This window comes from Mandrillus leucophaeus, unplaced genomic scaffold (genome assembly GCF_000951045.1).
Source record: "Mandrillus leucophaeus isolate KB7577 unplaced genomic scaffold, Mleu.le_1.0 Scaffold339, whole genome shotgun sequence".
NCBI classification, from domain to species: Eukaryota; Metazoa; Chordata; class Mammalia; order Primates; family Cercopithecidae; genus Mandrillus; species Mandrillus leucophaeus.
In genome coordinates, this window is record NW_012103576.1 from 878,615 (window position 1) to 905,240 (window position 26,626).

The window sequence follows — 26,626 nt, forward strand, 5'->3', positions numbered from 1 at the left end:
CATAGACAAACAGAGCTGCATGAGAGAACTTCTCCCCATCTTTCCTCCAGCTCCCTTGAGTGTTGCACTTAGTTTCTTCTGAGTCAGCGCCTAAAATAGTTTCAGTCTGAAGGAAGACATGTGGTGGCTAGAACTGCTTTGAAGAGTTGGCCAGGGCTTCATCATAGGTTACAGGCCAAAATTTTGAAAAAGAAAAAAGAAAATTCTTTCTCCCCCTATCTCTGAATAAAATGCATGTCCGGAAGCCAGTTCTTGCTTGCATTTTTCATTTGTAAAAGTTCAGAATTCACATGTATCATTTATTATGTTTCTATACTTGGTGGACCTCTGTAGAAAAAGTCTTTCTCCAGACCCTCAGTGTTTATGTTTTGAGCAGATCTTATATAGATAGATCTTTTTTTGTCATTTTCCTTCCAAATGTGTTCAGACAGACTATATAATTTAGTTGTGGGATTAGGTTGGAATATCATACTCTTCCAGAGTACTTTTCATAATACATTAAGACAGTTACAGTGTGGAAATGAATTTACTCTTGAAATTCAACTTACTGACACTACTGAGAAAAATCTCTGGCTAAGGAGAAACTCAGAAAGTTTGGGATAGCTAATCCCATCACTAGTCAGGCTGTTTTTGGTTGTCATGTCTCTTTAGACATTTTAAAATATATATAACAGCTTTATTGGGATGTAATTCACATACTATCCAATTCATCTATTTAAAGTGTACAATTCAGTGAATTGGTTATGGTATTTCAAAAATCAAGCAATCGTCACCACTATCTAATTCCAGAACATTTTCATCACCCCCCAAAGGAGACTCTGTACCCATTAAGCAGTCATTCACCCTTATCCCTTCTTCGCAACCCCTGGCAACCACTAATTTATCTTCTGTCTCTGTAGATTTGGCTACTCTGAACGTTTCATATAAATGGAATCATACAATATGTGACCTTTTGTGACAGAGTTCTTTCGCTTAACATGATGTTGTCAAGGTTCATCCTTCTGGTAGCATGCCTCAGTACTTCATTCCTATTTGTGACCGAATAATATTCCATTGTGTGGATATACCACATTTTGTTTATCCATTCATCTGTTAATGGACACTTAGGCTATTTCCACTTTTGGCTATTGTGAATAGTGTTGCTATGAACATTCATGTACAAGGATTTGTAGGAGGATTTCTTTATCACTTGTTTTCAGATACTTTGGGTATATACTGAGTTGTGGAAGTGAAGGAACTGTCAGACAGTTTGCCACAGCAACTGCACTATTTCGTATTCCCAGCCACAATGTATGAGGGTTCAAATTTCTCCAATTTCTCTGTCTTTTAAAATTATAGTTAGACTAATAAGAGTGAAGTGGTCATCACATTGTGATTTTGTTTTACATTTCTATCATCAGGTTATTTAAAAAATATTTTTTCCTAGAAGTCATTTGCCTGCAACTTCAACCCTCTAGAACGTGGTCCTGCATGTAACTTGATGCAGAAGGGCCCCCAAAGAAGTAAGAGCAGTCATAGAAGATGCAAGAAAGCTCTGCATTTTGTTCCAAAGGCCCCTCATTCAGTGGGTAACTAATTGTTATTCAACATTCATGACTGGCTATTAGGTTTTTCAGAAGAGAGCTGGAAAATTCACTGTGGTAGATATTGTGACAGTCAGATAAGTGGCAGTGGATATGACAATTAGTCTGCCACTTAAAGATGAGAACTATTATACTTCCTAATATATTAATAGTCCCAAGTCTTTAATTAGAGACCAAATTATATTTGATATTTTTTAAGAAGGCAAAGTTACATAGAATACATTTTAGAGTGATTTCCATGAAGAATGATTCAGAGAAAAACATGTTTTGCTCTTGAGTAGATAAGCTTGCTTGAATTTTCTAGGTACTTAATTTCTCAATGACATTTGAAAAGTCAGGTGATATTGAATTTCATCTTGAATATGGAAAAGACAAAGAGAAGATTGAGATTTTATAAAGTTGTTGAAAATATTGTCCAAAAAATTAAATGAAATACTTTTAAGAACTTTAATCTCACTTTTTGATGAAGTTAACAGTTATTTGATTTTTCTAATACTCAGAGCTCACTTTTGCATTAGTGCTATTTCAGTATGTGTTTATGGCATATGCCAGTAAATTAACCTTTCCTGTATCTTTTCAGCTGTTGCTAGAAATTATAGCTGGTTCACACTGAGTTAAACTGCATACTTTAAAGCTGCATAATATTTAATCTATTTCATTAAACAGCACATTCTGTCTCACTTGTTTGTATATGCTGAAACCTTCTTCTGAGTTGCTCCAATTTCCCTTCAGAGACTAAGGAGCCTACACACACGAAAAACAAACAAACAAACAAACAAACAAAAATATCTTTTCAAATGACTTTTTTCTTTATCTGAAGCACATTTTACATTTCCATCCTCCACCCCACTTAATGTGAGGTTGTTGCCCAGTCTTGTAGTACAACAGTAAATCTAAGCAGTTGCTTGCTTTTACTATACAGTTTTATACTGGGAAATGCCCTTTTTATTGACAATAGCTGACTGTACTATGTTGCACTGTCAGTATCTAGATGCTTCCTGTTTTAAATAGGATATAGTTACTTCTTTTCCAAATCTAGAGTTTGAAACGGAAGCATTGTATTATTTTAGCTAATTTTATTTATTTTTTTCTTGCAGGTTCTGAAAAGTGCCTTTTCTGAAAACTCTGCTGCTTGGATTCTACTCTAGAGCTGTCTCTTTATAAACCCCTCTCCCTACCATACCGTTCCCTGCCCTCTCCACCTCCCCGCCGAACCTGGTGTGCTTGTAGTTTACTGTCAGCAGCTGGTCCATTTCTTTTTTCTGTGATTCTCAATTTTCTTAGTCATTTTCCCTCCACTTGATTTTGCAACAAAACTTTTTTGGGGTTCTAACATCCTTCCCAATCTTATTATTTAAAGCTAATAAATAGAGAGAAAAACTTTTCTCCCCCTGATCTGAGACCATTCCACAAATCAAAGGGCAGCCAGCAGCATATGTTTTTTACAAGAATAATTGAAAACATCAACTGCAGAGCACAGAATTCTTTTGAAAGTCTGCTGGTTATTTCACATAAATTCGGCAAAGGAACAAAATAAAGCATTCATTATCTTAACAGTTGGCTTCTTAGGAGTTGGTCTCTAATTTGATTTTTAGTTATTCTGATAGTTTTTATGATTGGCTTTTTGTTTGACTAGACCAGATTTGACTTTAATGAAAACCTAAGTGTTAACAAATAGACATTTCACCAAAGCAACCTGTTATCTCTTCACACTTAGTTTGAATTCATTTTTAATCCTTTAATAGTCCACAATAATATTGTCCTAAAGAGGGTACATTGGATTTTAATTTTGCTTTCAATATGACGGCTGTCAATGTTGCCCTGATTCGTGATACCAAGTGGCTGACTTTAGAAGTCTGTAGAGAATTTCAGAGAGGAACTTGCTCTCGAGCTGATGCAGATTGCAAGTTTGCCCATCCACCAAGAGTTTGCCATGTGGAAAATGGTCGTGTGGTGGCCTGTTTTGATTCTCTAAAGGTGAGTCCCATCTGAATGCACATAATTTAAATTTGTTGGTTTCTGTGTTTTTTGAAATACGATGTGCTTTGAAATGAGTAAAATTAATAATAGCATGAAAGTGATAAATTTTGTTTTTTTTTTTTTAAAAAACAGAATGGCAAGATAGAAGGTCTTAAAGTCAGAATGGCTTAACGACAAAATGTCTTAATTCTTTGTGTTTGTAGAGCTAAGCCAAGTCTAAAGCTCATTCCACCAAAGACCACTTACCACTTATCAAAACAGATACACTTAAAGAATAAAAATTGAATAATTTTTGTAGCAGTGAGGGATTGTAGTCTTGCTATCATTTACTTTTTTGTATATGATTTAGATGTTACAGTGATCATAATCGTCATGTAACCTAGAGAAGCCCTTCACTGAATTATAGCTTATTATCCATAGTACCAAAATGCACTTGGGAGGGACCAGTCAGCTTTCAGAGGATAAATAAGGTCAGACTGAGGGAGTATAAGGTTTCCAGAAGGAAAATTATAGCGTTTTGAAGTATCTCAAAGTATATTTTGAACCTTTAACTTAAACATATTACTATAAAACTAGGTTCACTTAATTTTCCTCCTGGACAGCTGATTGACCAATTTCAGATTTGTAAGTATATTTTGTAAGGAAAGCCCTATTACCAAAGTCATCAAGCCTGAGTATTACATACTAGATTATAAACAAAATATGAGGGCAGATGAGGTATTATATAGGACAGGATGTATATGATTGCAGAAAAAGAAAATGTAGTCATTTTCATGTTTTATTCATAGTTATCCTTAAGGATAAAAAGTACAAATTAAAACATAGAAGCAATAAATTGTAATGGATTTCTGGTTTAATTAATAAGATTTGCTACAATGCATTTGAGATTTTTTTCAAAATATGTCAAAATGAATTAAGCTTAACAAGAACCTTTTCAGTTTCTTGATATTGTTTTACCCTCATCATGACCAGTGACCAATTTTACCTCATTAACATTTTTATTTATGGCTGCATTGGCTAACGGAGATGTATCCCTTAGTGTGATGGTTTCCTCAGGAAACATTTTCTTAAGTGATATACAGGTTAAGTATCTCTTATCTGAAATGCTTGAGACTGAAAATGTTTTCGATTTTTTGGATTTTGGAATATTTGCATATCCATAAAGAGATATCTTGGGGATGGGACTCCAGTCTAAACATGAAATTCATTTACATTTTACATATACTTTTTACACATAGCCTGAAGGTAATTTTATACAACATTTTGAATAATTTTGTGCATGAAACAAAGTTGTGTACATTCAACTATCAGAAAACAAAAGTGTCATTATCTCAGTCACCCATGTGACATCATGTTGGCACTTAAAAAGTTAAGGCTTTTGCAGTATTTTATACTTCAGGTTTTCAGATTAGAGATGCTCAACCTGTACTACTTAAGGAGTTACTTTTACCTATTTCGTGATTACTAGTTTGCTTTTTTTTTTTTTTTTTTTTTGCAGACCATTCCATTTTAAGAATACAAACTTGTTATTGTAAAGATAAAGGTAATTCCTACCATTGAAAATCTCTGAATTGCCTTTATTTGTGGTAGACATTATGACTAAAGAACTTACTTTGTTTTCTTCATTTTGGTTTCATTTAAGTTTCATCTACAATTATTTTGTGTATTATTTAAATCTGCTGCTACAGGGTTGGGCATTACTTTGAAGGGGAAAAGATTGCTGAGTTAGTTGGGGGAAAAAATGAGGTATCTTTCATCCAGTCCATATAGAGGGTCAGGAACTGCAGTAGGAACTTTGCATGTGTTGTTTCAGGAGATCTGGGGTACAGTCCCAGCCTCTGTATCTGACCTCGGGCAACTTAACCTCACAATCTTTGAGTGACTTCATCTCTAACAGATAGGTAATATCTTCTCTACCTAACTTCTGTGATTATTGTGGAGACTGCAGTAAGCTAGTACAAATGGAAAACCACATATCACTATAAAAGTGAATTAAATAAAAGGTTTTCTTCCTATCAACTAAATGTTTGTTGGAGGCATTCTTTAATAAAGTTCTATTTAGTTAGGGTTTATTATTTAAAATTACAAACTCATGTTCTAAAGGTACATAACCAAATCTAGTTGCTGTGTGATATTAGTTGTTCAAACTAAGTATAACTGTTTTGTGGTTGCTCTGATATAGAGTTCCTTGCAGGCTTTGTAAATTCTATCTTTCCGAACATCATAGAATGTGAAAGGAGATGTGTGATCTTCCTATTCATTAATAAACTCAGGTCAGTAATTCCATTTAAAGGCAAAAGAGTGCCATAAACTAAACATTTTGAAGAAAAGTACTAGGGAAGGTGACTGTTTACAAAATGCGTACTGCACTACAACTTTAGAGCTTGGAAAGTGTTTAATTCAGAGACAAAATAGATAATGGCCAATGAATATTAATAAGCCACTTAATTATTTAAATAAGTTGTCTACTCACTGTATCTAGTATTTTTAAAGTAATGTTTGCATCATGTTAATATCCTGATGACCAGTCACAAAGGGTAAAGATGATTTACATAATCCTTACATTCTCATATTTTTGTGAAACCCTTAATATTTCAAATATATAAAGCCTTTCAAACAATTATTTAATTTGCCATTTAGATAGCACATTAATCAGAGTTCCATGTCTGCACAAGAGCTTTGTAGTTCTTATCCATGACATGCATGAAAGTTAAATTAAGCTGAGGGTAATTGACTTGTGTGCATTGTACTAGTATCATATCTATAATACACAAATAACATACTTCCGTGGTTACTGCAGCATTTCCTACTTCTCCTGAGTTTTTATAATTGAAACACTGTTGAACTTCATCTGTATACTATTTCTTCTCTCATGAGTGATTAAATAACTGAAGCAATCATTTGATGAGTTTTGGGCTGCTGCTTTTGTTTTTGTTTTGTTTTGTTGTTGTTGTTGTGTAAGAATTCTATTAGTACTAGCTACTCTACCAGATGATGGTTATTGCCTTAATAACAGGTACAACAGATACAATGTTCTAACTCACCTTGTAATGAGGGAATATTATGAAAATAAGAAGGGCAAATTGGATGACTGATTGTGTATTGTGCTGAAGTGCTGTGCCTATCAATCCATGAATGTTGAGTGCTCAGTGATGAAGGCAGCACCATCTTCAAATGGAAATCTAGTGCAGTCCATGGATTAATTTCCAACTACGTAGAATGGTCTCATATCATGTTAGTATGCAGCTGTTTTTGACTCCGTTGCCTTGTGGACTGGGCATAATCTGTCTCCAAAGTTCTCTTTAAATATTCTTGATATTACAGTTTGCCATTGATCTAGGTTGGTATTTTTAGTGAATGTTCCTTGGATTTAATGAAGAGTCGTCATTTTTAAAACGAAATCAATATTTGTGATTGTTTTCATAGCCAAGTTATTCTGCTTCAGTAATATGATGTCTTGAACCTTTCCCTCTATACTTGAAGCAATGTGTTATCAGTCACTTTTTATCGAGGAAGGATATAAATGTTGTCATTATTTCATTATGACAGGTCAACACCCATCACATCTGCCCACCCCTCTTACCACTTTGGGTAGTTTTGTGCCAAGAATTTCCTGGTAAAGGCTATAGCAGCAGACATAGTTAGAGGATACTCAAGCTAACCTATATACATTCCTTAAAAAATGGGAACTGGGTGAGGAATGCACATAAAACAGTCACATGCTGTGTCTTCAAAATCACATATGATCACAAGAAAAATAATATTTTGACAAGTGAAACCTGTTGTATAAGCATATGGATATGAATCTATCCTTGTAGGTCAAACTGACCCGAGTTACCAGTATATTCTGTAATAGCACCACTAGTCACAGCAGTTTTCATTAGTTTAAAATTTGACTATTTTTGACTGAATACTTACTCATCCCTATTTGCTAAGGGAAAGTTTACCAGAAACTAGACACCTAGCAACACAATCCCAAGGGTCACTGGATTATGCAAGACTTAGCACCATTTATCAGCTCCATCAGAGAGGTCTGTCTACACTATAAAGACACATAAGCAGCACCTGTCATCCTGAGAGTCAAGGAAAATAACATTTTATTTAAGGATCTCTATTTTCTATGATGCTAATCTTCAAAAGGAAGTATCTTTGGTAAAAGTCAATGCTATTTTGAACATTTCAAAAACCTCTTTTGAAAGGAAAATAGAATTGTAATTATAGGTTGGTGCGGAAGTAATTGTGTTTTTTGCCATGAAAGCAATGGCAAAAACTGCAATTACTTCTGCACCAACCTAATGGTACCCAAACAAATACATATTGATAGTTCAGCCTCGCCTTTTAAACATTTTATTTTGAAATATTAATAATTTTAGGCTTACAGAAAAGTTACCAAAGTAATACAGGAAACTCCTGTATACTTTTTATCCAGATTCTCCTAATGTCAACAACTTACATGCCATGCATTGCACAGTTATCAAAACCAGGGAATTATCACTGGTACAAGATTCTTAAGTAAACTAGAGAACTTATTTGAATGTCACCAATTTTCTTCCTAATGTTAGTTTTCTGTTCCAGGATCCAATCTAGGATCCCATATGGCATTTATTCCTCATATCTCTTTAGTCTCCTCCAACCTGTGACACTTTCTCAGTCTTTCCTTGTCTTTCATGACCATGACACTGAGGATGAATACTGGTCAGTTATTCTGTAAAATACATCTTACTTTGTGCTTATTGAATGTTTTTTCATGATTAGACTGAGGTCATGTGGTTTTGGCAAATAAAAAAGAAACCCACACACAGAAATGATGTGCGTGACATATGACGGTATGTGATGTTGATATATCTTATTCATTATGTTAACTTTAATCACTTGGTTAAGGTGGCATCTACTGGGTTTCTCTACTGTAACATGACCAGTTTTTCTTTTGTAAAAACTGTTAACTGTGTCTCCCATTTATTCATCATCCCCTACAATATGCCATTGATCATAATGGGCATCCCAATGTCCTAGATGTAAAAAAGTGAACAAGTGTCCATCTTAGAAGTGATTGGTAATGTACTTCTGTAATTATGGTCAATCAAGAAAGAGAGCAAGGGAAAATGGACCAAGAGCGTGACAGAGAAAATAGAAGCAACAAGTCACCAGAAAGACAGAACACTGGAGAGTGAGAAGTCCTGGAAGTGGTGTGATATATGTGTGCCTATCATATACTCCTGCAGAGTGTGACAGCTGTCCCCTTCTGGTTCACGGCCTTGGGACTTAGCCATAAAGCAGAAACAGTCCCTGTCTCCATGGTACAGACATTCTCATTGGGAGTTGGAGGAGGAGCAGGTAAAAAAATAATTAAATATGGCCGGGCGTGGTGGCTCACGCCTGTAATCCCAGCACTTTGGGAGGCCGAGGAGGGTGGATCACGAGGTCAGGAGATCCAGACCATCCTGGCTAACATGGTGAAACCCCATCTCTACTAAAAACACAAAAAATTAGCCAGGCGTGGTGGCAGGCGCTTGTAGTCCCAGCTACTCCGGAGGCTGAGGCAGGAGAATGGCATGAACCCGGGAGGTGGAGCTTGCAGTGAGCCGAGATCGCGCCACTGCACTCCAGCCTGAGCGACTGAGCCAGATTCCATCTCAAAAAATAAATAAATAAAAATAAATAATAATAATAATAATTAAATATTCAGGATAACAATATATTGTCAGGTGTGAGGAAAGGGTACAGAGAATGGCAGGGGCTACTGTTTTAGATACAGTGGCCAGGAGGCCTCCAATGAGGTGACCTTTGAGGAGAGGCATGCAGGAGATGAGGGGACAGTGAAGAGGATTTCTAAGAATACTCCAGGCAAGGAGAATGGTGACAGCTGAGGCCCTGAAGCTGGCGGCAGCCTGGTGTGTGTGAGGAAACTCAAGGTCACTAGTGTGGCTGGAGGAGAGCGGTGAAGGGGGAGGGCAGTGGGAGATGAGGGCAGGGAGGTCCTGGGGGTGGGGAGATCAGGTGGGGCTCTGTGTATCATACTGAGGACTTTGGATTCTGTTCCAAGAGCTGGAAAGGTTGACATAATCGGGGGAAAGCAATACCACACAAAGCAGAGGTGTCTATTCTTTATATTTTTAAATGGAAAAGAGAATAATTTCCACGAAGACAAATAACTCCTGTTTATAGGTAAAGTAGAAGTCAAACGGTGCCCAATCCCTATTCTTCACTCCCTTCTTTCTATGACTTGTACATCAACTAGAGTTCATGCCCCAGTGATGGGGGATTATCAATAAAGAAATCTCATGTGAGGAAAGAGTTAACATAGCAGGTTTGGTGGCTTACTCTTTGCATGTCTCCAAGGGAAACCTTAACTATCCCCTGGGAATGTGGCCACCATTCATTTTGTCACTGATTGGTTATTGTGTTGTATACACCTGGAACAATGGACCATGACATAACAATTTGTCAGGGTTGCTTTGCTCAAGATCAAGATTGATGACTGATTCATTGTTAGGGTCCTGGATTACAGTTGCCATGGCCAGTTGGTAGCAGGCTGTGCATATGTGATCAGGACCCATCTGCACCTCAGACGTTGAGACTAGAACTGGGCTTCCCAGGGTGGAGACATTCCATACATGCCTCTGTAGTTTGCTACTAGAGAGAGAGTCCTTGTGCGTGTGGCTTCGAACTAGAAAGAACATTGGAAGCTTGTGCTGGGCTTCTCTTGACTCTGCTGATACATTTATGTTTCCTGTTACTTTTCCTCTGTGTTCCATGCTGTAATAAATTTTAGCCGCGAGTGTAAGTTGCTATTGAGTCTGTGAGTCCTGGCAAATGTCAAAGAAGCTTTTCTGTACATTAGTATTTTTCGTATATTATTTGCTTGATTCTTTTTTTTACATTTTTATGTTTTTTATGAGAAGGGCTTGTTCATTTTGTTTCTATTTTTTAAAGTTTAATTTTTGAATGGATATTTTCATAATTCAAAAATTTATAAAAACAGTCATCAGCTGATGACTACATCAACAAAATGTGATATATACATACAATGGAATATTACTCAGCCACAAAAAGGAACAAAGTACTGATCCATGCTACAACATGGATGAACCTTAAAAACATGATGTTAAGTGAAAGAAGCCAGACATAAGAGGTCACATATTGTGTTATTGCATTTATATGAAACATCAAGAGTTGGCAAATCCACAGAGACAGAAAGCAGATTAGTGGTTGCCAGGGTCTTGTGAAGGGCAGTAGATGGGTGAGTGAGGGATGAGGGGTATGGGAATTAACTGCTAATGGGTACAAGGTTTTTTTTTTAAGGGTGATGAAAATGTCTTGGAATTAGATAGTGGTGATAGTTATACAACTTTGTATATAAATGTGTTAAAAACTGCTGATGTGTACACTTTAAAAGGGTGAGTTTTATGATTTGTGAATTATACTCAATGAGAAAGTTTAAGAAAATTCAACGATAATAGAGTATGCAGTGAAGTTTTCCCCTCATCTCTTTTTCCCAGTTAATCAGTTGACCTCCAAACTGATACTTTGGTTTTCCCTCTCCCATAGATATTATATATATGTATATATATATACACACACACACACACACACGAGCAAATATATCCATACTTATTTTCCATTTTTACACAAATAGTAGCATACCGTTTTCCTCCTTGCTTTTTTTAAGTTTAAAATATTAATTGTAAAAGATGGGATAAGCTATGTCATGCTGACACTAATAAATAGAAGCCTGGAGGTGCTATATTTATAATAAAGATAAAAAGAATTGCACACAAATACAGGATTCTAGTTAGTAAATCTGTTCCTCACAGGCATATGTAAGTATGTGGATACTGAGGTTGAACAACTAAATGTATATAGAGTAGATAATGAGAGCCTGTTTTCTCACTGTCAGAGAAAAAAAGTTAAAAATAAAAGGGGAAGGTTAGGATGAATGCTGTGGTGTAGATTAGAAAGGACACATGAGTATGTATACAGATAGATACAGGAATAGATATTGATCTGTGTGTATGCATGGGTTATTACGTACGCTTTCATTTCCTAGCTCTGTCTAGGGAGGACCTAGAAGCAATTAACACCCCAACAGCAATGAGCATACATAGCACCCACATCTTTGTGTCTAATATCATTCTCCAATAACGGAACTAGGGATCTTTGGAATAATGGCTGATTCTGGACAGAAGCAGGGAAAATACAAGATGAGGCTGTAATGTCTTTTGGTGTAAGAATATAAGAAAGTGCTAGAAAAAGGGTGGGGGCATGAAAGAGAGCACAGTAGCCAATCTGAAGGAGCTCCCAGTGACTGAAGTTGGAATAACTTGAGCAAGAAACTAAATGATGATAGTATAGAATTATAGCCCATAGAGTAAAATAGATGCCCATGAGTCCATAGTTTACCAAAAAAAAAAAAAAATGAATAAATGGATAAGTTGGGGAGAAGGGACAACTCCTCCTTACAGAAGAATTCCAATTAATAAATGGAGAACAAATGAAGGAAACACAAAATCACTAGTAGGCAAATGCCATGGTAATAGTGGTTGCAGGCAAGATCCACTGATACATGCTGAAATCAGTGGGTAAAAGTTGGAGGAGAAACAGGATATTTGCATTGTCCCAAAGTATTTCTCCCAGGATATTTATCAATTAAAAGTGAAAAATAGACCAGTTATGGTGACTGGCTCATGCCTTTAATCCCATCACTTTGGGAGGCCAAGGTGGGAGGATCTCTTGAGACCAGGAGTTTGAGACCAGCCTGGGCAATATAGCGAGACCCTGTCTATACAAAACATTTTTTAACAAATTAACTGGGCATAATGGTGCATGCCTGTAGTCCCAGGTACTCAGGAGGCTGAAGCAGAGGATTGCTTGAGCCTGGGAGATTGAGGCTGCAGTCAGCAGTGATTGTGGCACTGCACTCCAGCCTGGGCAACACAGCAAGACCCTGTTTCTAAAATAAATAAATAAAGGGAAAATAGTCACTTTACAGTGGAGAAACCCAGCAGATGCCACTTTAACCAGGTGTTTAAGGTTAACATAATGAGTGATAAGATATAGCAATATCACATACCCTCAGATAGAATACACATCATTTCTGTGATATTCCTGCCAAAAAGACATGGTTTCCATCTAATCATGAGAAAACATTCAACAAACACAAAGTGAGAGGCATTTTACAGAATAAATGACCAGTACTCATCCAAAGTGTCATGGTCATGAAAGACAAGGAAAGACTGAGAAAGTGTCATAGATTGGAGGAGACTAAGGAGAAGGGAGGAATACATGCCATGTGGGAACCTGGATTGGATCCTAGAACAGAAGGATATTAGGAAGAAAATTGGTGACATTCAAATAAGGTCTCTTGTTAAGAGTCTTGTACCAGTGTTAATTTCCTGGTTTTGGTAATTGTGTTATGGTTATGTAAGTTTTTAACAGTAGGGGAATTCTGGGTGAAGGGTATACAGGGACTCCAGGTATCATTTTTGCGATTTTTTTGTAAGTTCAAAATTATTTCAAAAGGAAGTATTTTAAAAGTTAGCTTTTTTAGTCTGTCCTTTGAGGCTCAGAAATATTGTCGGGTATTGTTTCTTTTCATTTTTATTTTTTTAAAAAGACTTTGAGTATGGGGATGAGAAAACTCTAAAATCCATGTCATGACTGATCATGAGATTGCCCGCCCCCGACAAAAGCTTGATGACTCAGATAATAGTTAAGAAAGCACTCATACATATAAAAGCACTTCACAAACCTAGCAAATGAATAATTTTGGCTGTAGAAGGAAGAACGTTCAGTTCAAAATTGTTGCCATTTACAGTTGGGTAAACTGGCGATCCGTTGGGGGAGAGTTACTTGACCTAGTTCACATATGCAATTATCAAAAGAGCTTGATGACTCCAGCGTTCTTCCAGTCATTATTCGGTCTTCTTTCCTATGGAGGAGAAGGAAATGGAGAAAACATCAATTAGTCTATTGCTTTAGTAAACCAAAAGCATCCAGCTCTTATCACAGTCATGCTGCTCCACATGACATTGGGACTGTCTGTGAAGTTTTGTGGCTCTCCTTTACTTTTTGCACTTAAAAGTGAGGGGTGGAGAGCCAACTTTTCCTTTGCTAATCCCTCCCTCTTTTATTGTTTCTGATTCATGATAATTTAGATTAAGACTTTATTAACCTCCATATTTAGTTCATGGACAATTACTTGGATAACTTGTTCTGAAAATAGGGCAGAAGAGAAGAATTTTTAGACAAAGTTACCTAACTCTGTGGTACTAAATTTTGCTTAATTGATGAATATCAGAACACTGAGCTGTCTCTGCTCCCTTGTCCATCCTTCTCCCCAAACACTGCATTGTTGAGTTTGCTGACCAGAACTGGGGATTATAACTGTGCCTGCGTATCACATCTTCACTGCATAAAACTCACTGATGTCTGATTCTGTTATATTCTCATTAGTACGATGCCCTGGCCAACTAGGAAGAAACCTGTCATAGATCAGCTGAAATACTGCAGTAGCAATTCAGCCTTATTATGGGTCAAGTATTTTGTACAGTAATTTAGAATCTAATCCAACTTATTTAAAGTGTTGTTTTATGGGATCATAGCTCAAAATCATTTCTTCCTGGCCAAGTTGTAATTGGGCATCTGGTGAGAAAAGACTTGGGCTAGGGCCAGGCATGTATTCCCCAACCACTATTTGATGATACCATTAATACTGACCCTTTGCTACGGGAGCTCCATTAAGTAGGAGAGATTTGGAAATTTGAAATTTGAAAACTATTTTATGTCAACTATTTTGTCTAGAAGAAACTCTTAGATGTTAGGGTAATATACATCTGATCCTACTTGGTTAGTAAATAATCTCTTCATGTAGCATAGCTGAAATGAAGTCTTTTTCACCATATCAGATTTTTTTGAAATGTGTATACAAGGTACTTCTGTGCATCTGGAAATAGCAATTAGTTCTTCTAGGAACATGACATTATTCATAGAACATTGTTTACTTACTGTTCTTTTTGCCCTTGCAGATGACCTTTCTGCATGTACCATCTTTGGGGTGACCCTTGTTTTCCTCTATCTCAGTGTGTCACTTGGTCCCTGACTTATGGGGTTATATATTCCAGAGGAATCTGAGCTGTCTGCTATTTTCTCTAAATACTCTTTTTTTTTCCTTCAGTGTTTATTCTGCTGCATAATTGGTCTTCAGTTTCTTAAATTTATGGTTTTTTTTAAATTTTTGATGTCTAATCCAGATTTGCAGTCCTGCTTGGGTTTTCAATGTTTTTATTTCTGTGCCTTCAATTCTCACCCCAGGGTCAAGTTTTACTGCTAGATGTCATTACAAGTTTATCTCACATTTTTTTGCCATCTTTCTTGATACTGTTTTCTTTGAAGTCAGTAAACAATTCCATTTGTTTTTCATCCTTTTATTTTCCAAATGATCTCCAGTATTTAGATTGAACCATGTTGTATCTAGAGATAGAGTAAATCACTTTTCAGTATCTTGTTTATGATGAGTTTATGTAAAATTGCTTAATGTCATGTCTAATCTGTTATTTAGTTAAGTAGATATGGCTATAGAATCTATCTGTTAGAAACAGTTTTGCAGTCATAACTCGGTCATAGGCATTTAAATGTATGTTTTAAATTGGATTTTTGTCTATCATAAATAAGCTTTTTTTCTGTTGAAGCTCAAATTTTTTTTAACCCACTGGAAATTGGTAGAAAATAAATTAGGCTTTGCTTCTACCTATATTCTTATGAGTAGATAGTGGACAGTGAAGGCAGTTTCCACATTGAAAACTGTACAAAAATTTGAAAATGTAAAGTCCACAGTAATATAAATGTATTACAGATGACAAATTCCCTTTAATTCCATTAAATATGACAAAAACCAAGACATGTCCTATGTATCAGCCATGATTTGTTAGCTAACTAACTGAATGGTAGTAATGTTCTAATTTCTGTCTTAGCATGCAAAAATGCAAACAGAAAACCTTTTTCTGTGACTTTAAACTCTTTAACCATCTTTTATATGCGTCTAAATACAGTGAGTAGATGACACTGTAGTATCAATAATCTCTTAGCTCCAAATACTTTTTAGAGGTCTCATTTTTAAAAAACCACATTGTTTTAAGACCACATTGTCACACTGTCTTAATATCTTTGTTCATCCACCTATTTGTGAAAGATAATAAAACTGAAGTAATAATTTGAGGATTTTTAATAGCTCCATGTACTCTGTGTTCTTGTTTTAAATATTTCACAAATACCTATCCTAGGAGTCGTTCCACTTAACAAACTTAATTTTTTCCAGCTTTTATAAAAATGTAATTTCTAGAGTTTCTGCAGTTTCCTGGTTATTTTACTTTTTTTACTAACCAAAGAAAGTGTTCTATATAGAAACAAATTCAGTCTTAACTTCAGTGTTACTAAAAAATTTTTAAAACCATAGCCATCCTTAATCTCCCAGTACCCCACTGTAGGAAGAATTTGACTTTGGAATATTGTCTCATTTTTCAAAGGAGCCTGATAAGTAGTTTTGGAAAATGCCTTTTTCTTGGGTGAACTCTAGATGTAACCACTGAAAATATCTGAAATGAAACGTTCTATCAGCAAGTGGCATAAACACTGAAAATGCTGCTTTGTCACACATAACAGTTCTAACAAGGGCTCCTTATGCAGCCTTGAGCAAGTCATGGGAATCCTACTACCTCTGTTTCTCTTCATTTGAGAGCAAGCAGCAGCACTGAATTTATAAGACTATTTGGTTGTGGTTTCCTAGAAGGATTTTTATAAATGTCAGGGGTTATTTAATTCTGAAAGTCCTGTTAAATCCATTAAGAATTGTATGTACATTCAATTCCCCAAAGAAATGATTCATTCAACAAACATTTATTGCAATCTCTTACTTGTTAGGCACTGGGCTCAGTAATGTGGAGAATACAAAGTTAGGAAAGACATGGTTCTTGCCTGACCTTTTAGTAAGAGGTTGCTTGTGTTATATGCCGTAAGCCAGATACAAACTAACAGCTAAAACAGTCCAAGGGCACAGGTAGGGACTGGGATTATATCCAGCAGTGGTGGCTGAAGATGCAGTCATAGGAGAGACACTGTTTGAGGTGTTCTTTGAAGAAGGAATAGGAAGGTATTCCAGGCAGAGGGGATAACCTGAGCAAAGATAGAAGGGGAAAACTGTGATATGTTTGGGGAGTCGAATGTTAAGTCAGAATGGCTGAAGCATGAGAAATGACACCATCAGCTTGTGCAAAAAAAAAATGATAGAAAAAAAAGACTGACAAGAGGAAGTACCTCTTAGAAAGCTGTTGAAGTATTGAAGGTATGAAATATTAAGGTTTTGAATTAGGTGGTCATGGTGGGAAGGAAAAACTAGTGATGGAATTGAGATTCAGATGAATCCTACATGGTTAAGTAGAAAGGAGTGGATATTTTCCTCCAGCCTACTGACCTTGTGCTCATCTTAACATCAGATTTCTTTGAAGTTGCAGTGAAAGTCTGCCATACTTTTTGTTTTGTTTTGCATTAGATGCTATCTTGTCCACCATCATATCTTTTGTGCCTAGTACATGTTAGGACTTGGAAAAATATTTGTTGAATGAAACATGAGATTGTTGAAACACTTTGAGAGAGGGAGAATAAATATGGGCTCAACTGAGAGGTACACAGAGATCTCTTCATCTACAGTTGTAATTTCACTCCCAGTTCAGTTTTTACTCAAATATAGATGAAAATTGTATACACCCATGTGCCAACTTTCCTCACTCAACCAGATTTTAACCTAGATTTGATGGCCTACAGATTGCTGATATTTGCAAATTTAATTCCATCCCTTAGCATTATAGAAATGATATTTGGCTAAATGCTGTTGGATACTCCCCAACTGTTACATTTTGCGTGCTTTTACCTTATATACGGATTTAAAAACAAAATTACTTAGTGGCCATTGTTAAGTGTTATTTTTAAAATAATCAGTGTGATTATGTAGTAGTAGTCTAGCATTTTTTGTCTTAAAATGTTTGAGGTTGAATTTTACAGCAGATGGGTAGCTTGCAAATCAAGGTGTTCTTGGAAGCATAATGAGTGCTAATAAGGTGATTCTGAATCAAGTATGAGCTCATAATCTTCAAAAAGGGATTTTGTGAAAAAGGTGACTGCCTAGTTCAAAAATATATATATTTAAAGTTTATTAAAGAACTATTGTTCTAAATACACAATGACATTTTCAAAGTCCAAAAAGTTTGAACATAGAAAGACAAAGAAATATTATAATAGAGCCCATGAATTAACACTTTAAAAAACCCACAGTAACTGTAATTTAGTCCAAGCAATATGCTTTTAAAAGAAATGGGAGAAATAATAAGAAAGTAATTTCAACATGGAAGTTTAAGAAAGGATCTCTAGGCTCATGTACTGTATCTTGGAGTTTGTATAGTCAGCCCAGTCTCTTAGACTTTCTCCATGTTCATCTCCATTCCTGGATAGTGATTGCTGGTTTTCTGAACAGGCGATCCTTAGGTCTTAGTGCAATCCTTAGTAACCAAGATACGATTCAGGTTTGGACAACTGACTCTGCTTTCAAAAACAGGGAAGGTGTCTGGAACATTTGAGAAAAGTGTTTCAACAACAACAAAAAACCTTAAAATGATTTTTAAATATTTAGCAGCATTCAGCTGTTGTCAACATTTGGCAATGATTTCCATAATTGTGACTTGCATATTTTAATAGGCAACTGACAGATAAAACAGAACCAAGACTGTCTCCCCCTTTTTCCAAATTCTTGAGGCCTCACTTTAGTGGCATGTGACATTTACTCATCTTTGAAATGATAAAACATTTAAACATGTTTCACTTATTTCTCCCCAAATTTTCCTATTGTCCCACTAAAGAAATACCTTTAAAAAGTGGCATTGCTTCCAAGTCAGAGAAAGAAGGAAGGAGGAAAGGAGGGAAGGAGTGAGTGAAGAAAGAAAGCAATTAGGAGACACCCATTGAGAAAGACTTTTCATTCTGAAATACTTCAGCTCCAATAATAATGTATTTGTAACAAAAACATAAGGAAAGTGTAATGAATAGAGTAACATACTCATGAAAAGAAGGTAATATAAGAGAGTAGGATTCCTCCACCCCCAAGAGAGAATTATTTGTGCCATTTTCATCACATATTTTTCATTATAAACTCCTCTGCTTTCGTTGAAGCAAAAATGAATAGCTGTGATTAATTATGGCCCAGAGAAGTCTCATTCTCCCCATGGAACTTGCTCTTCCTCATTTTCAACAGCACCACTAAACATGCACCACTAGTTACCTTTGATCTCCCTACTGTTCACAACCTCCAAGCAGGCGTCAAGTCCTAGGTCCCCCGCCAGCACAACTACTCATGCCTCTGTAGTTATGGGAGAGAGAAGATTTGTAAACTCCTTGTGGGCAGTTTCCATGGCATAATCTTTTTCATTTCTTCCACAGTATCTAGCACAAGTTTTTACTTTTATGCAGGAGAGGTATTAAACAGTATGCCTTCTTTTATCAGACTATAGGAGCAAATGCAATTCAGTACATTTTCCTATTTACTGTGGTTGCCAGAAAGCTCACAGCTATGTTTTGGGCCCAGCTGCAGCAATTAAACTTAGTCTAGAATTTTGAAGTTTTAGCTGCAGCAATTAACCTTAGTCTAGAATTTTGAAGTTTTTGATACAATTATCTCCATTGTTCCACCTTCCCCATTATATCAGTCTTTACAGTTACTGTAATAATCTTACTGCAAAAATATCTTTCTTGAAGGTCATTTCGAAGCCTTGAAGGGCATTTCGAAGCCTTTTGGGAAGAATGTAATTGTCTAAGTAGTAAGAGAGCAAGTCAACAAGAGAAGGGGCTAATTCCATTTCTGCATTTCTTATTTGCAGCTTATAAGGCTATCTGAGTGATTTTCATTTGGACATGTTAATGTATTCCAGGAATTCCAGTATGGTTAACTGGGGGCCTCAGTTTAAAATGGGCTTCCAGTGATACTCAGAAGTAAACCAAATGCAGCTGGGGCTACTTGTAAAACAGAAAGGAATAAATAACAAATACTTGACACTCCTTAGATGTTCACTTTTTTTCATTAGGAAAAAAGTAGAAAGGGTTGTATGAGATGTGTTTTTTCCTTACTTCCTCGCTGCAGGGTGCAATTGATGAACTTGTATTCAGTGCTTGTTTTGAAGTTTAGTAATCTATTGATACTTAAGCTTTTGATCATCTGTGCTGAAATGCTGTGGTCAGCATTACATTGTTTGCCTAATCGATGTGGAAAGTATTTTCCTCCTTTTAGCTTGTCTTTTTTCTAGGTATCTTTTTTTTAGGGGTGAGGAGAAGGGGTAATGTTCTCAAATGATTGGGATTTCTATAGTGAGTAAAGGTGTGAGTTTATTGGAGAGCTGAGGGGCAGTTTTTAAAGAATCCTTTATTCGTTCAAATTTGAGTACATAGCAAACATTTAGAAAACACTCTGGAAATGTTTATACAGCAAATGTAAGCAACATACAACACAGAGCTCTCATATACATACTTACCATCATAACTAGTAGCCCTACTTTGTAAACAGAAAATGAATGTGTTTCCCAGGAGTAGTAGAATAGATTTTGAGAAGGCCAATCCTTCTTCATGACCTAGACCGGCCTTCTCTTACGTGGCTGCTAACATAATTACTGATGTCAGAGATGTAGAATTAAGGTGTCCAGATTCCTTCAATATGACCTTTTGGAAACTGAATTATCAGTACCATAAGAAAATGCTTAGCAAATAACTAAATCCATTGTCAGATAGGACAATATTCCCTTAGGGCAGGGGTTCTCAAAAGTATGGCAGATGGACTAGCAACATCAACTTCACCTGGATGCATTTAGAAATGTAAATTCTCACCTCACCCACACCTACTGAATCAGAAACTCTGTGGAGAGGCCTGACACTTTCTGTTTCAAGAAACTCTCCTGGTAATTCTGGCAAATACTGAAGTTTGGGAACCATTAGTTTAGAGAAAACGATAATTGGTTTAGCAGGGTGTCAATTAAGGATGATGTTTCAAAGCTTCATAATTCTCAGGACTCTGTCTTGTTCCTCCAATGCCTCTTCCTTCCTCACCACTTGTTCAAACGGCCCTTTCTTGATATATATTCAGATCTGTTGGAAGGGAAATGATGTCTATTCTGGAAAACTAATGTTTCTTTCAGAGACCTATTATATTTTCCCTCCAAGGAGCATCACAATGCTTTTTAGCTGATAAAAGGCTCTGAGAGGTATTGCATGAAAGACAGTTTAGTTCTGTTAACTGCGTGTTAGTGCAGTTTAGTTCTGTTTAACCCAAGAATTTCTCTAAATCCTTTGATCATAGAACCCTGTCTTTGTGGAGCATAGAGAAACTTATGGAATATTATATAACAGGTAATTGGGCAAGAATCATGCTGATATCTAAATGTGTGGAACCCAAAAGAAATGAAGTTATTTTAGTTATTTGCCTATTATAACCCTTTGAAAGGATTAGTGACTTTTTTGTACCCCAAAAGGTGTATTGTAGGTGTTGCTAGCTGCCACATGTGGACCTTCAAATTTTCATATGTAGCAACTGTGAAAACAAAAGGGTGTGTATATGTATACACACACACACACACACACACAGTATATTCAGACATTTCACATTTATATGAGTCAATCTTCACTTCCATAAGGTTAGCCTATTAAAATGAAAAATCAGAAAAATGAAAAATTGGCTCAAACATCTATAAACAGTTTTCTAACGAGATTCGATTTTATTATTTTACCAATTTATTTAAATGATATTTAAAATCACTTTGCTATAATTGTTTAAAAATATTTTAAGCACCATTAACATCTTTTATAGTCTTTTATTTGACTTTGTCTTTCTGACTTACCAGGAAAAAATGACTTGCCTGGTTTCTTGTTATCATTTTAATATATGTTATAAGTAAAATATAACAGTACCCATGGCCAAATTAGAATAAAAATAGTACCAACTAGAGTGTGATGCTCCATGCTTTTTTATATAATACAAATGACTTTGAATGTTTTATTCATTATGATTTTAAAGTGGATGTTCGTTATGCTAAATCTTAAAGAAGCTTGTGATGGTAAAAGAGTGTCTCTTGACTAGATAAACTAGTCTCCTAAGTAGGCACTGGCTTATTACCATTAGAAAAGGAGCAATAATTCTTTTCTTCTTTTAGTTATTTACGAGGATGAAATTAAAACTTGGATATGCTTCTTTATCCTCTGCCTTTCCACCTAGAATACTACTAAGTTGTGGGAACAGCAACTGTTTGACAGTAATATCCATTTCTAATAAGAGAAGTGTCCTCAGTTTCCTAACATTATACATATACAAATTCCCTCCCTAGGCACATAGTAATTTATATTACTCATATAATTGGTAATTACTCTATGATAATATATTACCTCTTTTAGGGAAGTAAAATGATTTAAAGTAGTTATAATCTGTCAAAGTTATTATACTTAATTCTCAGGAAATATTTTAGTTCTGTTGTAAAGAACTAATAAAGAAAAATATATTTTTTACATTTTGTACTGATTTTACTTCCAAAACATACTAAATTTTACTTTGTTCCTTTATTCTTTCAAAGCACCTAGAAAGTATGTAGGGGCAGGAATTATTTCTAGAGAAGCTAGCACAATTGGAAAATAATTTACTGATGATCTAAAAGTAATTAGAATTAAGGCCACTTGAATCTCAGCTTAGTACTCTTTCTAATAAAATCCTGTATTCCTATTAAAACTTAAATTCATTTCTTCTTGGGAACAAATACATTAGAGGACAGAGTATGAACAGCCTGTGACCTGCTTCCAAAACAGTTAATTCACATAACAGTGGATTTATTTGTTGTTGTTATTATTTTCCCTATTATATTGTCTTTAGAAGTATTAGTATACTTTTGGATTCTGTATCCTCAGTTGTCTAGTCACTTTTTTTTTTTTTTTTCTGAGACAGGGTCTGACTCTGTTGCCCAGGCTGGAGTGCAGTGGCAAGATCATGGTGAGAGACAGGACTAGCTGGATTTCCTAGGCCAACTAAGAATCCTTAAGCCTAGCTGGGAAGGTGACCACATCCACCTTTAAACAGGGGGCTTGCAACTTAGCTCACACCTGATCAATCAGGTAGTAAAGAGAGCTCACTAAAATGCTAATTAGGCAAAAACAGGAGGTAAAGAAATAGCCAATCATCTATCGCCTGAGAGCACAGGGGGAGGGACAATGATCGGGATATAAACCCCGGCATTCAAGCTGGCAACAGCAACCCCCTTTGGGTCCCCTCCCATTTTATGGGAGCTCTGTTTTCACTCTAATAAATCTTGGTACTGCACACTCTTCTCGTCCGTGTTTCTTATGGCTTGAGCTGAGCTTTCACTCGTCATCCACCACTGTTGTTTGCTGCCGTCGCAGACCCGCCGCCGCAGACCCAACGCTGATTTCCACCCCTCCAGATCCAGCAGGGTGTCCGCTGCACTCCTGGTCCAGCGAGGCACCCATTGCCGCTCCCAGTCGGGCTAAAGGTTTGCCATTGTTCCTGCATGGCTAAGTGCCCAAGTTCGTCCTAATCAAGCTGAACTAGTCGCTGGGTTTCGAGGTTCTCTTCCATGATCCACGGCTTCTATTAGAGCTATAATACTCACCACATGGCCCAAGATTCCATTCCTTGGAATCCATGAGGCCAAGAACCCCAGGTCAGAGAACAAGAGGCTTGCCACCATCTTGGAAGTGGCCCACCACTATCTTGGAAGCTCTAAGAACAAGGATACCTGGTAACAATGACTCACTGCAGCCTCAACCTCCTGGGCTCAGGTGATCCTCTCACCTCAGCCTCCCGAGTAGCTAGGACAGCAGGCATGTGCCACCACACCCAGCTAATTTGTGTGTGTGTGTATATTTGTTTTTAGTAGAGATGGAATTTCACCATGTTGCCCAGGCTGGTCTCGAACTCCTGTGCTCAAGCAATCCTCCACCTCAGCCTCCCAAAGTGCTAGGATTACAGGCGTGAGCCACTCACTGCACCCAGCTCACTTTTTATATAACAGGCAGATTATCTACTGTCATCATCAAAATGTCTATAACCCTTCATTTTAAAAAGCTGTGGAGAAACCTAAATGATAAATCACAGAATAGAATTGATATGTTTATCTTATTGGCATGTTTACATGATGCAGCCACATATTAATTTGTGTTTGAAACCCTTTAGTTTTATTTTGTGAATAATATTTGCTTAACCAAAAATAAATTGCCAATAAAGAAAAGAAAAGAAAGAAAAAAACTTGTACATTTGAAGCACTGAAAAAGTCAAACCCTAGTGCCTAGGCCCGCAGATCGTCACCTCCACTTTGCAGTATCTCAAAATATATCTACTTTACAGTCATTTAACTAAAACCTCTGAAACTGAGCTTTCGGTGGGGTAGTCTTTTGTGAAATGGTGTGTGCAGTTTATGTGCGTTCTCATTTGCCTTTGTCCTTAGGGGAATGAAATGCTTCAGAAGAACACTTTGTACCATTTTGTGTTAAGGTTGATCTTTTCTCATCATTTGGAGACTTTCTCTGCTTTGTGATAGTGTCAAACCTACAGCACTCACTTGTCATCTGAGTAAACTTGCTTCTGAATGGCACTATGGTGTTTTTAAAAGATTCTTCTCTTAGGGTGGTGATGATAGTCATGAAGTTCACAGACCACCTCTTTCATTGAGACCTACTTCCATCGGTTCTCAATCTCCATGGGATATTGCTAGACTGTTACTTCTGTCAAGTCACGGCCGTTTATGCTTAAGCCCTCATGACCCAACTCCTGATAATTGGACATTGCTTCTTCCAAACCAACTAGCAAAATGCTACTGTGCAAACATTTACTAAAAAGCTGTGTTAACAGATAACATGTTTATGCTAATTGTTCTGCTTCAGGAATTATGGAAGGCTATTTCTAACATTTGGTTACCTAGGGCCAGGTGCAGTGGCCCTCGCCTATAATCCCTAGCACTTTGGGAGGCTGAGGCAGGTGGATTGCTTGAGCCCAGGAGTTCTAGACCAACACGGGTAAACCCCGTCATTATAAAAAATACAAAAATTACCTGGGCATGGTGGTGTGTACCTGTAGTCCCAGCTACTCGGGACACTGAGGTGGGAGGATTACCTCAGCCTGGGGAAGTTGAGGTTACAATGAGCTGTGATGGTGCCACTGCACTCCAGCCTGGGCAACAGAGTGAGACCCTATCTAAAAAAAAAAAAAAAAAAAAAACCACACACACGCACTTCAGTTGCCTTGTCTTATTCATTCTCAAGTCATTCAAGATCCCTGGGTTTTGAACAAAATAAATTTGCCATAAATTTGGGCTAGTAACTAGTGTCTGGACATGCCTAACAGCCAGTTGATATGCAGTCTTTGTTATAATCTTAGAGGGTAAGTGGTGGCCCAGACAGTATAAATGTTTGAACCAGCTCATTCCTCTATTTAGAACTATCACAGTATTATGAAGCAAAGTATCCTGATTGAGTATGAGCTCTGGACACAGAGCACACAGGTTCAAATCCCAGCTCTGCTGCTTATTAGTTATGTCAGCTTGAGCATGCTTTTTCACTTCTCAGTGCCCCTGTTTCCTCAATTGCGAAGATTAAATGAGATAATGCATATAAAGTACTTTGAACAATGCCTGGCATGTGGTAAATCCACAATAAAGTTAGCCATTAATATTCAGGTAGACATGGTGTGAAAAAATTGAAACCAGTTTACAGTATTCTAAAAATCTCTCCAATTAGTTTTGTTTTTTTATGACTAGTTTTGTTTTTAAAATTAGTTTATGTTTTATGACTACTTTCATGATATTAATAGAAAATATAATTTTACAGGGGCCTCAACCTGGTGTCTAAATGTGTATCAACAATTGTCTCATGCCAAGTAACATGAGCTAAAGCTGTATATACAAATATCTGCAGCTTATTCATAAGTGATCTGAATTAGTTAACATCAAAAGGGTCATTTGACCTTATATGCAAGAGTCTAGTATACCAAGTCAATGCAAAACATGAAACAATGTAAAACCAAATTAATAGACTAGTTATCTTTAGTAGAAAGATGAGTGTAAAAGATTAGCGCACTGATGTTTTACACTACGTAGTTTCTTTCGTTCTATCCACTTTGTCAAAATCTTTGAGAATGGAATTTGATTTACCTTGTATAACAGACATAAACTGACTTTTTTTTCAGAAAGACATGTTTTCTGAAGTTTTCTAATTTTATCTTGATTTTGAGGGAAAGCACAATGGAGCTAGAGTAGATTTATTTTATTTATTTTTCCTCACCAAAATAAGGATTCTGCTAATTAAAAGGCACTGACTAGAATATCACCATGGCCTGAATGACCCCAGAAATCTTTTTGTGCTTAATATAAAGGATGCACATTTTTAATGAACACTACATCCTTAGACGTGTACTACTCTTTTAATAAGTCTTATTCCAGCTGTTTAAATTGACTAAGGGAGTACAGTTCATAGATTTTGAAGCTAACTAATTAACTCTCTGTTCTTTGCTTTATTTTTTTCTTGTTCTGAGTGTGGAGATATGCATCCTTTGGTAGTGGTCATATTTCAACTTCTTCTCTGTAAGACCATGAGACATTTATGGTTGAGGCATTGATTTATTTTAAAGCAAAAAGCCTCCCTTTATCACTATTTTCTTTAACCCCATTTCTAGTTACATTGTTTGTGGAGGGCCTTGTTTAGTTCTTTAAATACTGGGAACAGTTTCATCATCATTAAATATTAACTGCTCACTGGAAGCAGAAGGTGAGCTTAATTAAGGTTGCAGTATTTACTAAATTTGTGAGAGGAACATTTTAAGACACACACATATATGAAAGAGAGAGAGAGAAAGAAAAAGAAAAATAATCTCAGCAGTTTCTTTAGAGCTTTGTCAATTGTGTTCACATATCTGAAACATTTCATCCCAAATGAAAGTTACATTTTGGATGAAACTTAACATACTTGGTAGATATTCATGCAAGGCA

General features: G+C 36.4%; 1 protein-coding gene across 2 annotated transcripts in view; it reads left to right on the forward strand.

Moving 5' to 3' along the window:
• The first annotated feature begins 3,304 nt into the window (after positions 1-3,304).
• The window catches only part of MBNL3 (muscleblind-like splicing regulator 3), a 61,544-nt gene continuing 38,222 nt past the window's right edge, over positions 3,305-26,626 (forward strand). For both annotated transcript variants that reach the window (XM_011988803.1, XM_011988804.1), the window contains exon 1: positions 3,305-3,560. In XM_011988803.1, coding sequence (XP_011844193.1) covers positions 3,384-3,560 — 177 coding nt within the window. In that variant the 5' untranslated portion in view covers positions 3,305-3,383. The remainder of the gene's footprint in view (positions 3,561-26,626) is intronic.